Genomic DNA, 16,820 nt, shown 5'->3' with positions numbered 1-16,820 from the left:
TAAAACAAAGCCTTTCTGCATTGCTATCCGCTTTATGGTCCATAAACTATATCTTATTCTCTTTAGCACCAAGACAACACCCGGCACCATTTCACAGCGTTTGTGGCAATGGTCTTCTTATTGAGGTAGCTTTAACGTTTCATGCAATATCAAAAGGTTACCGAAAGTGTACTATTTATTCCGATATCTTCATTTTTTCGCTTCCTCTAGCGGCTTACCCAGCAAACAACCACATAAAGCGAACAGACAGAAAGGAAAGGGGGAATTAGCTGTGGTTGCAATTGAATTGTACAAAATATTGAGAAAAGGGGCATTGAAAGTGGAACAAAAGATAACTTGGCGCCAGTGGGAACGAAACCTACAACCACCACATTATGCGTGGGTTCCTCTACGAATTCTACGGCGGTGACGGCTATGAACCCGCCCACTACCTCGGGATAAGTACTAGATCGAGCCCTAGGAGTGTTAGCCAGCGAGACTCAGTGCCATGGTGGGATAATGTGGAACATCATTTCTTTGCTCGATAGTGCCATGTCACAGGTGCACTTTAGCGTGGTGGAACATTTACGGCCCCTCCCGCCCTTCTCGAAAGATAAAGAAAGAAAACAGTCGCACTCTTGACCAAAGTAGCAGTTAGTAAGGAACGAAACAGGTGCTATTTTTAGTGAACTACCACTTATATAGGGACAATATGGTACGATTATTGATGGAAAGGTCCATCGGTATCCCTTGAATGACTTCATACACACGTTGAGCAAAACGTGAACAAGGTAAATGCAGGAGCCAACGTTTCGACAAGTGGACTTGTCTTCTTCAAGCACTTACAGCACGTACAGACGTACACACGTACACACGTACAGCACAGTTCCTTGTAGCATGACCCAAAGTGCTCACGACGCAAAGCGTTGTGTGCCAAAATGCAAGAGTCGGATGAAGCTAAGACCACCTCTGGCGTTTGATATGCGAGTGCCTAAGATGAAAACGTAAGTATAGAGTTACGATATGGAATCATTTTTAGCTTAAGAGCTGTTGGGACAGCGGGCCCATACACATCGTGAACCACTTTGCCAGCAATCGCTTGACACATGACGCGCATACATAATTGCGTTTCTGCAGTTCTTGAAACTTCGAAGGCATGAAATAGAGGGGCAGTAATTTGCAAGGACTTTCGCTTGCGATTTGATTCATTGCTGACGATCAGTCCAACTGAGGGCCATATCTCGGCGATAGCAAGGGCGCGACATTGTGCGAATGCATGACAGACTGGCAGAAAAAGAGAAAACAAATATTGCTACATATACGAGCCTTGATGACAGCACGAGTGATTTGGACACCACGGATAAACTGGCTGGTAAAACAACTAGCGCTTCATGCTAAAACAAAAATTTCATTCACGGATATAGGGCCAATGTGAATCCAAGCACCTTTATTGAATAACTGGGAAAGTTTTATGAAAATAAGGGAAACCTGAAAAATCTGTTTTTCTTTCTTTTTTATCATGATATTCAACGTCAATGCGAGACTATTTCCAACAGCAAAGTTGATGAAAGCTAGGCGAAAACAGTTTGGTGGATAGCTTTATTTAGCTAACACTAGTATCGGAACACTTTTCCAAATGTAGACATGTCCCGAAAACGCATGTCTACTCTTCAAGGCAAAGCATACGCGAACATACCTTGCGCATTGTTGGTGGGCCCGACATAACAACCATGGGACTCTGAATACGGAGTAAAATCTAGGGTTCCTTCTTTTTTTTCCATTTCCTTCCTTGTAAACGCTGGACAGATTCGATCACGCTGAAAAAAGAAATTGCCTCATGTCAACGTTTTGACAGAAATGTAGCACGAAAGAAAACTCTAAGGAAGGAAGGAAATCAACTTCATTCAGGTCCTGCAGGCCACGAGAGCTTTGGGCTCTCATGGAGTGGGCGTCTCCCACGACGGAACCGGGAGGTTGAGTTTCCTGGTGGCGTCGTGGACCTGCTGGACGGCCCAGAGTTGGAGAGCGAGTTCTTCACTCCGGATTGCTTCTTCAAAGCGCTTGTCCTGGTCGTAGTTTACGTGAGCTTGCGAGCACGGCCAGAGTAAATGATATACGTTAAGGGATGTATTGCAATTGGTGCAATGAGACTTGTCGTAGAGCTCAGGCATGTAATGGTGTAATCTGTTTTGAGTGGGGTATGTGTCTGTTTGTAGCATTCTGAGTGTAACCCCTTGAGCTCGAGTGAGCGTGCGGTGTGGCGTGCTATACTGTCTGCGTTGTAGGTAGTAGTGTTTAGTGATTTCATCGACTACGTCGTGCAGTTCTTCTGGCGCCGTGGTTATACCAACGCGAGGACTGACACTGCGGTTCAAGACATCGCATGTCACGACCTCAACGGCGGCAAAACTAACGGCCCTGCGTCGAGCACTGGAATTCATTGATTCTGAAAGACCTAGAAAATGGGCTGTGTTCTGCGATTCAAAACCGGCATTACAGTGCACGCAGTCAGTTCTCCGACACGGATGTCATGACCAATTGACATACGAAGTCGTGAAACTTTACCATGATGTCCAACAAAAAGGTCATGAGGTCGTTTTTCAATGGGTACCTGGTCACTGTGGCATCAATGGAAATGATTCTGCCGATAACGCTGCTCGCACAGCACATCAAGAAGAGCACAGCGTTCCAATTCCGCTTTCGAGGACTGACGCTGCAAGGCAGCTTAGACACCTGGCACGCAGTCTCACAGTAACCGAGTGGAACTCGCCGAACCTACGACTTACGCGACTGCATCGACTAAACCCCTCCCTGTAACTCCGACCTCCACTCGGAATTCCTCGACGTGAAGCTGCGCTTCTCTGCCGCCTTTAGTTAGGAGTGGCCTTCACAAAGGCATACTCTACATTAATTGGAATGACTGACAGCGCAGCATGCGAGGTCTGTGACACCGAAGAAAACATCGACCACCTACTGTGCCACTGTCCAAGATATGCCCCAGAGAGACAAGAACTTGTCAAAGCTTTTCAAAAACTGGACAATCGGCCACTTTCTGTGCAAGTGCTGCTGGAACACCGCCCCCATCGCCCGTCGGCCCATAAAGCGGTGAAGGCGCTTTTGTGTTTCTTAAGGACGACGGGTTTGTGCAACCATCTGTGACTTTTAATGCAATTTCTGTAAGGCCACACGCGTCAGCGAACTCACCGCAATTTCCTTCTTTCCTTCCCTCCTCTCTCTCCCTGTGATCTTTGTTTCCCCTTTCCCATTCCCCCGGTGTAGGGTAGCCAACCGGACGTTATTCTGGTTAACCTCCCTGCCTTCTACTTTTCTCTTCCCTCCTCCTCCTCATTGTATGTAGTGGGCGCGTCCTTATTCTCCGAGTGGTTGGATGAAGCCTCGCGGTCTGTAAGCGCGCGCGCAGCCTCGTGTGCCACCTCGTTAAGGTTGGGGATGTCGCCGATCTTTGGTCCTAAGTGTGCCGGAAACCAGTATATGAAGTCGTTCTTAATCTCTTTCTTTGAAACAATCCTGAGAGCCTGTGCGCAGACCGTGCCCTTTTGGAAAGCTCTGATAGCGGCTATGGAGTCGCTGTAGATATGGGAAAGATTGTCGTCGGTGAGCGCAACAGCGATCGCAACCAGTTCGGCCTGTTCAGGCTTCCTTGCAATTACCGTGGCTGCGTATCTTGTGGATCCACGGCCGTCCACAACCGCCACTGCGAAAGCTTTGTTTCCCGTGTATGCCGCCGCGTCCACAAAAGCTGAGCGTTCACGGTTCGCCAAGGCTTGGTTAAGAAGGAATTGTCCTCTCAATTGTCGTCTGCCCCTGTTGTTTTCGGGGTGTACGTTTCTGGGTATAGGGCGGACCATGATCTTGGCGCGGATGTCCCGTGGGAGGTCCGCAAAGTGTTTTAGAGCGCAGCTCTTTGGCGTCCGTTCCTGGGTTTCGCGTCGTCGTCGGCGTTGTCGTCGGCCTCGTAACCAGCTCCGCCCCCCTTTCATCCCCCCAGCGCTAGCAGCGACCGACTGATACCGCTGGATGCCGCTGACGCCGCTAGAGAGTCAAGATAACGTGACTGCATAGAACACCGTCGCCGCCATGCAGAAAGAGGAGGAAAGGGTCCCCCCCCCCCTGTTCTTGTGTGGCGGATAGGGTGCTCTTCAGTTGCCGACGCGCCGGTTATTTCACGTAGGCCCCGGCACGTCGACGAATACGTGACCACCTTCCCACGGCTAGACCTGGTTCTTAGCGCTGCGGAAGCGAGGGTATCATACTGTTTGTGTCGGCATCGGCGGCGTTGTCCCTGAAACCAACTCCGCAGCTGGGGTTGACTCACTATCGGCGTCAGCGGCATCAGTCAGTCGCTGCTATCTCTTCCCTCCTCCCTTTATCGTGTTGTCCGCTTGCTGCGCGCGCTTCTGGCCCCATCGTTTGCTGCTGGGTGTACACGCCGCCCCCCTCCCCCCTCTTCCTGCGAGTCTCCGGTTGTCAAAGCGCCGGCTCGAACTTAATTCCTTTCTTCGCTCCTCCTCCAATGCAACCCCTGTGCGGTGGCAATCAGAGAGCCAGATCGGTGGCGGCGGATCTGTATATGTGTACCGCCAGAGCCGAAATTGCCGCTGCCGTTCGCCCTGTGCGGTGGCAATCAGAGAGCCAGATCGGTGGCGGCGGATCTGTATATGTGCACCGCCCGAGCCGAAATTGCCGCTGCCGTTCGCCACTGCGAAATTATCTGCCAGTTCTTTCTGAGCCATGAGCGAGACAACCGATGGAAGTCCTCCGTCTGCTGCTGCTGCTGCTGCTGCTGCTAAACGAGCTGCCAGAGCAGAGAGCAGAGACATAAAGACAAACAGCAATTTCCTAACACTTATGCGGGAGAACATCCCGTTCCTCTCGCTCGTAACGCGTCCCACGGCTGTGACAACCTCGCGAGGCACTTGTATAGATCTCGTCTTTGCGAATCAAGCATTGGTGTACCAAGTCGAACATATATCAGTCTATTTCTCCGACCACAAAGCTTCCTTCATGACTGTCAAGAACTGTTAGTGGAGTCTTTGTTAAAGGAATACGTGTGAAAAATAAAAAAAAATTATGTGATAGCGCATACATGTGTTGCTCGATTTCTTTGCCTCAATCTATCGAAAAGGTGAAACAGCTTATTTGCTACGCTCAAATTTCGCATTAGGAAGTAACGTAATCGTCGGTAATTTTTTCTAGGTCTCCTTGTGCAAAGCCTAGCTTCTCTAGGATCGTGCGCCCCGGAGGCGTCGTCGAAAGCCTAGCAAGCTGAGCGCGCTGCTGGGCTTCGGCGATTTCTTCCAGGGTGTTGTGCTTGCCCAGGTGCCCTTGCTTCTCGTTGCTGGTGCTGGTTGGAATGCCGAGGGCTTGCTTGGTGGCCTGTCTGATTTGGGCATTCAGTCTGTCTCTTTCAGATCGTCTCCAATTGAGCATTGCCGCAACGTATGCGAAGTGACAGGTGACGAACGCGTGTATGAGTTTGATGAGATTATGTTCCTTGAGGCCCCTGTGTCTATTGGCAATTCTTCTGATGAGCCCAATAGCGTTGTTGGTTTTGGTGATGAGCTTCTGAGCCGTAGAGGCATTGACGTCTTTAGTCTCTACGATCATACCCAGGACTCTGATTTTGTTGACGCACGGTATGGCGTGTCCCGAAGTGGTTCGTACGGTAATTTCTTGATTATAATCGAAGTCTGACGAGTATGGCCTGCGGCCCTTCTGCGTGGGTCTGCGTACGAGCAGCTCCGACTTGGTAGGCGAGCATCTGAGTCCTGTGGGAATTAGAAATTCTTCTATGGCGTTCACTGCTTCTTGCAAGATGTCCTGCACCATGCCCGGGGTTCCTTTGGACACCCACATGGTGATGTCATCTGCGTATATGGTATGCTCGAGCCCGTGGATCTGCCCTAGTTTCTCAGCAAGTCCCGCCATGGCAAGGTTGAAAAGCATAGGAGAGATGACCGAGCCTTGGGGAGTGCCCCTGCTCCCCAGCGAGAGAGTCTCCGTGGAGTAGTCGGCAAACCGGAGCGTAGCCGTCCTGTTATCCAAGAATGACTTGACGTACGAGTGGAACCTAGCTCCGAGGTTTAGTTTGGAAATGGTGTCCACAATGTATTGGTGAGAGAGGTTGTCGAACGTTTTCTCTAGATCCAACCCAAGAATGGCCTTGGCGTTTCTAATGGGGCCATCAATGATTTGGTGCTTGATTAAAATCATGGTGTCTTGAGTTGATAGACCGGGTCTAAATCCGATTAGGGTGTGTGGTAATAGTCCCTTGGTTTCGAGGAATCTGGAGATTCTGTTCTCAATGGCGTGTTCCGCCGCCTTACCCACGCACGACGTGAGTGATATGGGTCTGAGGTTCTCGACGCCCGAGGGCTTGTTCGGCTTTGGAATGAGAACCGTGGTGGCGTTCTTCCATTCTGGTGGGACCCTGCCGGAAGCCCAGACCTGATTGATTTGATCCGCTAGGAACCGGACGGAGTCTTCGTCCAAGTTACGAAGGGCCTTGTTACTAACACCGTCCGGACCTGGGGCCGATGTGCCATTCAAGTTTTGAAGGACGGTCCTGATTTCTTCCAGGGTGAAGGGTTCATCGAGGTCGGGGTTGTCAGCTCCCGTGTACGGGGAACCAGATGCCTCGGCCTCGTTTTCGTGGCTGCTCGAGAGTGGCATGTATCTTTCGGCAAGTCTTGCCATAAATTCCTGCTCGTTGCAGTTTTTGAGTTCACGTTTCGCTATCTTGTCAGCCGCCTTGGTCTGGGAGCTCCTGGTTTGGCCTTTGCTAAGAAGGTGTTTGAGTAGGTTCCAAGTTTTTCCATATGTCACGCTGCCATCGGCTCTTGCACATACTTCGTCCCATTGTTGGTTGGAGAGTACTACGCAGTGGTGCTCAATGTCCTTGTTCAGTAATGCAATCTTTTTCCTAAGTCTTCTATTGAGTCTCTGGGTACGCCATCTCTGCAGTATGGATCTTTTAGCTTCCAGCATGTGAGCGAGCTTAGCGTCCATCCCGATTGTCTGGACATCTGTTTCTATTTCCTTGGTCGCATTGCGGGCGTCCTCCTTTAGTTCTTGCGTCCACTGTTCTAGTGTAACGGGCTTGTCGGTACGTTCCTTTCTTATCTGTCTAAACTCATCCCAATCCGTGTATCTCCACTTTCGTAGTGGTTTCAAGGCGATTGCTATTGACGTTTCCACAATGTAATGGTCGCTGCCGAGGTCGTCGCCGGTATTATGCCAGGTGGCCCCCTCGGTGTTGAGAACGAATGTGAGGTCTGTGGTGGTGTCCCTCGACACCGAGTTGCCCATCCTGGTAGGGTAGAGCGCGGACGTGATAAGGTTGAGGCCCATCTCTTCCGCATCGGTGGCAAGATTTCTGCCTTTGGCGCTGGTGACGCCGTAGCCCCATTCTACTTTTGGGGCGTTCAAATCTCCGGCAATAATCAGTGGGTTGTCCCCGGCTTTGTCCCTGGCCTTCTTCAACAGTCTTCTGAAACTTTGCGTTCTGTGGTTCGGGCTTCTGTACATGTTCAGTACTAGTATGCTCTTAGCCTTCTTGCCTTTGGGAAAGACTTCGATGAACAAGTGCTCGCATTTGCTATCCGGATTACTTCTGTCAATTTCGGCCCACGCGAGCCTGTTACTGACAAACGTCGCTACGCCGCTGCAGGCTTTTGTTGGTGGAACGGCAATTGTTTCATATCCCGGAAGTGTTGGTGTGTCGGTGTTGGTCTCTTGAATGAGTATGATGTCCGGCTTGTCTGTAGTGTGTCTGATGTGCTGTTGCAAGACCGATTTCTTGTTGCGGAACCCGCGACAATTCCATTGCCAGATTATAAGCTTGCCTTGATTGTTCGTTTGCGCTTGGTGCCTTTCGGCTGGTTCTCGCTTATTTGCCTTCTCCATTTTTACTTTCTACTATGGTTGCGGACTTTACCGCCATTTTGGGTGTGACGATATCGCTTGTTGCAATGTTCCTTCTGACCATGGGGGAGGCAGGGGAGTTGACCGGTGCCGTGGAGTGAGTAAAGACTGTCCTTTCGAGGCCCTCGATCCTGGCACCGAAGCCCTTCTCCATCACCTCTACCCTGCTCGTTAGGCCATCGACCGCCTCTACTAGTCTGTCGTGCCCCTTCTTTAGTGACTCGACATCGAATTGTAGTTGACCTAGGGTACTAAGGATCTTGTCCAATTTACCGTCTATGTCCTTGGCAGGCGTGTCGCATTCCGTGGTCTTGGCCTTGCGTTTCTTGGGGGCTGGTGTGCTCGCGGGTGGGCTTTGACTAGTCGTTTCTGATTCCGCTACGCTGGAGGGATTCGGACTGGGTGAAGTGTCCATGTGCATGTCCTGTGTCTGTGCAGCTGGTGAGCTAATTTGCGTTTTAAGCAATCTATTCTCGTTAGCCAGTTCTGTCATTGTGCGTCTGAGTTGAGCGTTTTCGTGCTCGAGTGCTTTGATTCTCTCTAAGATGTCTTTGTGAACATTATTCTCTGGCCGCGCTTGCAAGCTCACCTGTGACTGGTCCCTCAGTGGCCCGGAGTTAGTGGGCAGCGTTCCTGCCGTTGCCGAGGCCTGGCATCCCGTTGTCGCCTTGACTCGCTGGGCCCAGCTGCCAGCTCCGGCCGCGGGTGCGAAGCGCACGCCCCAGGTGGAGCGGCCCCGGCTCCCGGGTGTGCGGGAGCGGCTCCTACGACCTCTGCTGGCCGATCGGGATCCCGAGCTCCCTCTGGATCTGGAGCTTCCTCTGGGCTCACGATGTCCGTCTGGATGCTGCGCCGCACCTGCGCCGTTCTGCCTTAAGAGACTCGTCGCTTTTTCTCGAAGTTTCTTGGACGCAATGGCTGCCTGCTTGTTCTCGATTCTTCGTTTGCGTACCACGTTCGGGACCTGGTATCTGCTCTTGCATTCCTTGTTGGCCGTGGGGTGTTTCTCGTCGCACAGCGCGCAAGAGACTTCTTCACAAGCGTGATCTTCTCCGGGGTCTGGAATGCCGCAATCCCTGCAAGTCTGCTTCTCCGGTGTGGGGCATACGTCTGCTCGGTGCCCTAGTTTGCCGCAAGCCTGACATATGGCGATCTGCTTCCTGTAGAGCGAGCACTCTACCCATGCACTAAGCACTACCCATGCACTCTACCCATGAACTCTACCCATGAACTCTACCCATGAACTCTACCCATGCACTCTAAGCCAATAAATGCTATTGCGTCATATGCTACAGCGAATCAGCCATTCTTTTACCAGCTATCCAATTTTGCGACGGCATACTGTCTCGTTTAAATCTTATACGCGGAACAGAGCCACACGCCTATTTTGCAACGGCATAGTGTCTGATTTATATGTTGTATGCGAAATAGAGCAATACACGCCTATCGGTTACGTATATCACTGTACATATCTGGTGACATTGAGTAGCAGTTAGCTGGCCGGCTCACCATACTGAATGCCATAACATCCTCGAACTGACGAGAAGCACAAAGTACACACTTTGATACCAGCTGCAAGGTTGAGGTTGAATATCATGCAATATAGGTAGCAAATGAGGTATAGAATACTCACAAAAGCATCAGAAACAAACCGCGGAGCCATAAGACGTATTAGCACAATTCCCAGGAAGTAAGGCAAGTCAGATCGGTTGAACGTTTGGCAGAATAACAACGTGGAGTCATGCACGTAGATAACGTATCCTGAAGTGAAATGTTCGCATCAGGAGATACCACAGCTTCTTCGAGATTTGAAACAGTGCACATAAATACTGCGCTGATTGCCACGTTATCCTCGTATATCAGTCACTCGTGGTATGTGAACCAGCGCAACGTACATGTTTAGAAATAAAAAGTGGCTTTTTTAGAGGTGCTCGTGACACTTCTGCTTCTATTTAAACGTAATATTTTGCACAGAGGCTACTATAGATCTACACTATCTTAAACTAGGCTAATTACGCGGTCCGAAATTTTGTTTCCACTCTTATGATCCTCATCAACTATTGACTCCTTATCTGTCTGTGTTGGGCGATGCAAAGCGCATAAGTCATCAGGTATCGGTGGCATCTCGGTCGAAGGAACGCGCCAACGGTAGGCATATCACGTGACCACCAAAACGCGTCGGAGATGTAGCGTGCTCGGCATTAAATTTTGGCAAAAACGGAATTTTTCCTCATGTCTACAAGTTTCCAGCTCCGCTCTAATGTGTTCCTAGACGTGGCTTTTATTCCACCATCACCAAATATTTCAACAAAGCCTTCGTATAAACTGTCTTCCTTTGACATTTGTTGTGTACCGCCGGGACAACGCATTCATGTGGTTCAGATGTATTCGCCTTCTATAAGCGTGGGTGTTTAGTATTTCTACATAACACCATCGATCTAAGGACCCCTCACCAGGTCTGGCCATGTTGAGCTGACAATCGCAGTGCACAGAATGCGCGCTAATGATCGTGTCGTGTATTACATTCCTATACGCGCCGTGGAAAGAGCTTAAATTTCAAACCAAACGCTGTTTGCCCTTTTCGCGGACTCCGCGCTCCCAGCCGAAGAGTCGACGTATATCGCTCAACTGCGCCTACGTAGTTGACCCTGTTGTGACGTCACTCACAGCGGCACGTGACTTTGAGAACTATTCAACGCAGGAACAGTTATTTGTCTGATTTGTTGCTTCCATATAAGAAATGTAGTTTAGAGAAATAATAAAACCGACGAACTAAATGTCTGTGTGGTTTTGCTTTATTTCGTACCGTATCAAGAGAGATGGACTTCCGTTTTGTCTGCTTGTTCCCATGTCGTGTAGTCGCGCGCGCAGTGAACGAAACTTTCTACCGTGTTCAAGTGCGCGATCATGCTCTGTGATGCTTTCGTGCTCCGCTTGCGTCTGCCTAGGTGTTCGTGTGGCACTGACTTATACCATTAGTCAGGTGTTCTCGTGAGCTGCGCGAAACGAGATAAACGAAACAGCTCGAGCTCGAGACCGTCAGCGGAAGTGCGCCACGCAGCTAAAAAAAGCGAGAACAAATGAAAAACAAACAGGACCCGCGACGTATGCATCTCGTGATACTTCAGCTCCTGTATGGGAGGACGCAGAGAAATAATTTCGCTTGCGGAGGCTAGACAGGGGCGAGTGGAGAGAGAGCATATGTTTGTGGTGACGCTCGCCTCCTAAAATCATGGGTTCGTGGCGCTGAAGTATTTCTATCTCGGTTATTAACGAAGCAATTTGAAAAAGCCGGCGGATTCCACGCCTTGTAGGAATTGATGTTATGCCATGCAGTGGGCGGGGAGCCTACTAAGCGTTAATGAAACGACCATGAGAGCACCAGGACGCAGGTAGCTGTTTCATGACCTCCGTCACATGCAAGTTAGAACATTCATGTCACGACCGATAATTTATGTTCGTCATACACTTTTGTCGTACTAAGCCAATTTTGGTATATACCAAGACGCAGACGGCTGTTTCATGACCTACACGACACGCATGTCTTGACATTCATGCCATGGCCTGTCATTTGTTCGTCATACACTCTTGTTTCATACACTCTGTTTCTATGACGAGAGTGTATGAAAGCACAAACATTAACTACACGCCACAGTTCACCATGCAGCTGAGAGAGAGAGAGAAAGGCAAAGGAGAGACAGGGAGGTTAACCAGAGATTATCTCCGGTTGGCTACTCTGTGCTGGGGGAGGGGCAAGGGGATGCGATAGGTGAGAGAAAGAAGGATTAAAAAAAGGGGAAAAAACCTACATAAGCACGTGCACGCACGTACACACGAACTGTTTCTGTGGGCACTGTCACGCAGCCCGCAAAGACGTTCCTAGTCTCACATCATGCAGCTGAAAATGTTGCGATTTTCATGCAGCTGAAAATCGCAACTTATGAAGGGGCTTCGGCTGCCGACGTTATAAGATCAGAAAAAGGAAGATTTTTCTTTAAAAACAGAAAACAACCTGCCGGAAGGCCAATAGAGTGCGATACGCAAAGTAACGTGTGAGGAAAGGTTGAAGGGCATTGCCGGTCATCTCGTCGCTCTCTAACTTTGTCTCCTGAATGGCGACAAAGTCAAAGTGGCCATGAGATAGTAATCGACGCAGCTGTACCTGCATCTGTCGAGATCTCAAGTCTCGTACATGAAAAGGTGCAAAGCTCAGTTGATGTGACAATGCTATCGTGGCTGGCAATTATTTGTTTTAGATTTTACTTAGAATATTTACTACTAGTTTTGATGAAGATTGCCTACCACGATCATTTACCAAAAGTCATATTATCTTGATCCCTAAAAGCAGTGGCAAATAGAAATTACGGTCTGTAGAATGCTATAGACCCCTTACACGGACCCCTTACACCACACGTGTGGATTAAAAAACTGTTCCGTATACAAACCAAGTTACATCTAGTCCGAACAGCTCTTTAGTATTGCTTATACCACTGTGGCCACTGTGTACTGCTCCAGCTCAATTTAGCAACAGCATTTAAACGAGTGACCCCCGCCTTCCTTTTCGAATTTTTAGAATAAGCTAATGTTAGCTCCGTTGTTTACAAAGATGTTCGCATGTGCTACGCCAACTGTTCTACAAGTATCATTGTTAATAGTAATCTGCCCGAGCCGATGCCTGTTCTTTCCTCTGTAAACCATGGTTGTGCGTAAGCGCCACTTCTATTTGCCCTTTATTTAGAGCCATTGTGTATAAACATTCTAGAGTGCAGCGACATTCATAGATTTAACATTTTGGGCAATGAACTCAATGTATCGGCTTGCGCAGATGGTCTTGCCTTTTTTCTGCTCAGAAAAACGGAGCATTGAGATAGTTCTAACATTAACTGAAAAATTTGACAGGGCTTCTAGTGCCCAGATAAATTTGTCAAAAAACTCAAGTCATTGGTTTGGTTTATGGGGATGTACACCAAATCACTATGCTGGTATAGAAGGGACAACCGTACCACCTAAACACCTTGGTGTTCATTTTTATGCGTATAAGCTTAATGCGAATTTCTGGCGACAGCGTGTACCGGCACTTCAACGTCATGCGGATACGCCACACCGCCTTCCTACTTATGTGTGGTGTTCTACCTGTGAGCCTATGAGGCGAGATAATGTCGTTAGACCCGTAAATGCTGGTGGACTTGGTCTGGCGCATCTGTTTCACACCCAATGCTACTATCATTCGTATAAGTTACATGACTTAGTCATGTACAAGTACATGACTTAGTCAGTGCTTTACCCAAACTGGTAGTTTGATCCCAATATTCTGAACGACCTTGTTTGTGGGGTTTCATGTATGAAGTATGTTTCCCTGTGCAGTTTCTCTTGGTTCGCTTTTCTAGTGAACATCTCCGTGTAGTAGGAGGACGACATCTGAAGTGCGCGGGCATCAGAATCGTTGCTTGTATCGGTGTGCGGGGCCGAAAAGCGCGAGTGTGCGCGTGATTGCTGCGCGGGTTCCCCCGCGAGATTGGCTCGAGCGTCGAGGCCGACAAACTGAGTAGAGTGGTACGGCAGGAGAAGCTCTCGCCGGGCACTGCGGATCGAGTGGCGGGCCACGTCCCGACGTCCCCAGTCCTGCCCCTGTTGAACCGGGTTTCGCCCCGGCTCCTGACGCTTCCAATACAGGCTGTGTTGAGACGTTCATCGCCGTGCTGTCCTGTCGGGGGCGGGCTGCCCGATAGGCCGCACTACGACGTTCATCGTGGTGTCTCACCCTCCGAGGCCAGGCTGCGCCCCGGCTCCCATCACTGTCGTAGCGACTTGCGGCGGAGCTACGCCCCAGCCAGCGCTACCCCACCGCTGCGGCTCTACCACCATTGGAACTGAGGGGTGCAGAACCTGAACAGAGATTAGCGACTAGAGCGGCAAACCTGTTAAATTTACCATCTGTATTTATCCTTATGTGTCTGTGCCTAGTCTCGTGTCTGCGGTCCGTATATAAATTCGTTCCTGTCTGTCTTGGGCTCAGCCACAAGTCGTTACTTCCAATGCTCACATCCGATTCCAAAAAGTTCTGGCACGTGTTTCATCCTAAAAGTGATAGCGCAATCAGTCTTGTTGATTCTGCAAAGAATACTATACCTGATGCGCAGTGTGCCCATGTGGGAAATGAAGTCTTTGTCCGCAACTTCTCTGCAACAACAAAAACAATGCTTCCTCATGTTAAACCTTTAGGATTTATAGTAATGTCTCCCATTATAATTGACTACAATGACGTGGTCAAAGCTATAAAAAATCTAAAAGCCTCCTTCTCACCTGGGTACGATTCCATTAATCCTAGGTTTCTTATAAATACAGTCTGTTACTCATCAATTATATTAACAAAAGTTTTTCAACAGTCTCTAGAGAACAGTTCCCTCCCCACTGACTGGAAGATCAGTAGGATGGTTCCGCTTCACAAGTCTGGTAATAAACACTCGCCTTTAAGTTATCGCCCCATTTCTCTAACTATAGCATTCCATGTAAAAGTTCTGAGCATATTCTATTTTCAAATCTTGTTTCTTTTCTTGAATCGAATTCATTTTTTGCGCCTTCACAACATGGTTTCCGCAAGACATTCTCGTGTGATACTCAACTCGTATGTTTCACTCACCGTTTTCATGCTATCCTCGATCGTTCTTCTTTAGCTGACTGTATATTTTTAGATTTTTCAAAAGCCTTCGATAAAGTATGCCATAATCTCCTTTTATATAAGTTGCAGTTAGTAAATTTGGATTCCAAACTACTTGCATGGCTTGAGTGTTTTTTTACTAAATCGTTCCCAGTTGGTCTCTGTTAATAACACCGACTCTCCTCCGAGTCCTGTTTCCTCAGGGGTATCACAAGGATCGGTGCTTGGACCTCTCCTCTTTCTAATCTACGTTAACGACGTACATTCCTGCGTCTCTTCCCATATCAACTTGTTTGCAGATGATTGTGTAATATTTCGAGAAATGACTAGTTCTAACGATACTATTATTCTACAGTCTGATATTGATTCTGTGTCCGGTTGGTGTAAGACTTGGTGCATGGAATTGAACACTAAAAAATGCAAAGTCATGCATTTAACTAGATCTACTAATGCAAATGTTTCATATAATCTTGATAACTTTCCTTTGGAAGTAGTATCGTCATATGGATATCTTGGCGTCACTATATCCTCAAAACTAACCTGGATTGATCACATTGAATCCATAATCACCAGCGCCAACAAAACACTTGCATATATTCGCCGAATTTTTTCTCTCCCGCGCTCCTCAGGCTCTTAAACATTTACTTTATAAAACAGTAATTCGTTCGAAGGTGGAATACGCCGCCTCTGTTTGGGACCCTTTCCATGACAATCTAATCTACTCACTCAAAATGGTTCAAAATAACTCTGCACGTTTTATTATGTCTAATTATGCTCGAGCCGCAAGTGTGACTAACATGAAATTGAGCCTTGAACTACCATCACTAGCATCTCGCCCTAAGATTCATCGCTTGTGTCTTTTTCACCGCATATTTCACCATCGTTCACTACACGATGATTTCATCTTTCCTCCCCAGTTTATATCATCACGCATTGACCAGTGACATAAAGTAGCCATTCCTTTTTGTAGGACTTCTACTTTTCAGTATTCATTTTTTCCCAGGACTTGTGAGGAGTGGAACCATCTTCCTACCACTACTGCAGAAATTACAGACCATCAACGTTTCAAGAATTCTTTAACTGACAGTAACTAATTAATTCTTTACCTCATGTTATTTTTCGTTGTTTCTTCTTGTTTGCTTGTGCTTACCTGTATCATGCCACTTTACATTGTTTTGTAGCTTGGTGATTTGTATTTGATTTGATTTGTTAATTAGAGTATTGTATTTGTATTGGTACATTATATAACTCCATGTATAAGTGTATCTTTTCACAGAAATGTTGTTGTTTTTTGCCACTCCCCTCTGTAATGCTTCGGCCCTGAGGGTACAATATATAAATTCCTTGGTACCCCGCGTCTGGCTGACCTGCGCCCACACATTTGCCCACACTCTGCAAGTATCCAGAAAACAACTGTATAAAGACTTGATATCAATGATTTTCCGGCCTCCCCTTTACCGTTCCACATTTTCCAATCAGCCAGGGCATAACGTTACCAGCGCGTCCGCAAGATGCGTTTATCTCCATCTACAAAAACATTTTTCTTTAATTTACACAGTGAAACGCTACCTGTGAAAACTTGGTTGCACAAAAAAAAGGACATTATTGTATCAATTGTGAATTGTTGCCTCTGCGATGCACTCAAAACTATAGAGCATCGCTTTCCAACTAGTAAAGATGCAATATTATTTTCGGATGTGCCTCAAAGGACTCTTAAGATACACTTCATTTTGAATCAGCATGCTATCCGATACTTGATTGCACCCCACGGGGAAGACGTGGCACTTGATATGTTTTTCCTAATTGGACTACATGGCTTGTATGGAAGACATGCAGCCAATTGTTTAAGTTCAAGACTACTTGTAATTTTTTGTGTGGTGCATGGTGCGCACAGCGTCATTTATAACTCCTTTCTAGGCTATAAATCTGAGATATATTGGCCAGTGCTTGCACGTTTCTCCCCTATACATGATGCAATAAATACCATGTAAGAAATCCGCCGTGGTTGCTTAGTGGCTAAGGTGTTGGGCTGCTAAGCACGAGTTGGCGGGATCGAATCCCGGCCATGGCGGTCGCATTTCGATGGGGGTGAAATGCGAAAACACCCATGTACTTAGATTTAGGTGCACGTTAATGAACCCCAGGTGGTCTAAATTTCCGGAGTCGCCCACTATGGCGTGCTTCGCAATCAGAAAGTGGTCTTGGCACGTAAAGCCCTGTAATTTGATTACCACGTAAG

General features: G+C 48.0%; 1 protein-coding gene across 1 annotated transcript; it reads right to left on the bottom strand.

Moving 5' to 3' along the window:
- Positions 1-3,299: 3,299 nt before the first annotated feature.
- On the bottom strand, positions 3,300-7,527 carry LOC139059525 (uncharacterized). Its single transcript, XM_070537945.1, has 2 exons — positions 6,528-7,527; positions 3,300-3,448 (listed from the first exon to the last, which is right to left on the bottom strand). The coding sequence occupies exons 1-2, from the start codon at positions 7,525-7,527 to the stop codon at positions 3,300-3,302; spliced, it is 1,149 nt and encodes a 382-aa protein (XP_070394046.1).
- Positions 7,528-16,820: the final 9,293 nt, after the last annotated feature.

This window comes from Dermacentor albipictus, chromosome 4 (assembly GCF_038994185.2).
Source record: "Dermacentor albipictus isolate Rhodes 1998 colony chromosome 4, USDA_Dalb.pri_finalv2, whole genome shotgun sequence".
NCBI classification, from domain to species: domain Eukaryota; kingdom Metazoa; phylum Arthropoda; class Arachnida; order Ixodida; family Ixodidae; genus Dermacentor; species Dermacentor albipictus.
This window is presented reverse-complemented; position numbering and strand designations above follow the sequence as displayed.

Excerpts from the sequence above, each read along its gene's own strand:
- LOC139059525 (XM_070537945.1), bottom strand. The coding sequence starts at position 7,527 with ATGTACAGAAGCCCGAACCACAGAACGCAAAGTTTCAGAAGACTGTTG. Across the intron at positions 3,449-6,527 it reads GAATGGCACATCGGCCCCAG|GACCAAAGATCGGCGACATC; the intron begins GTCCGGACGGTG and ends CGGCACACTTAG.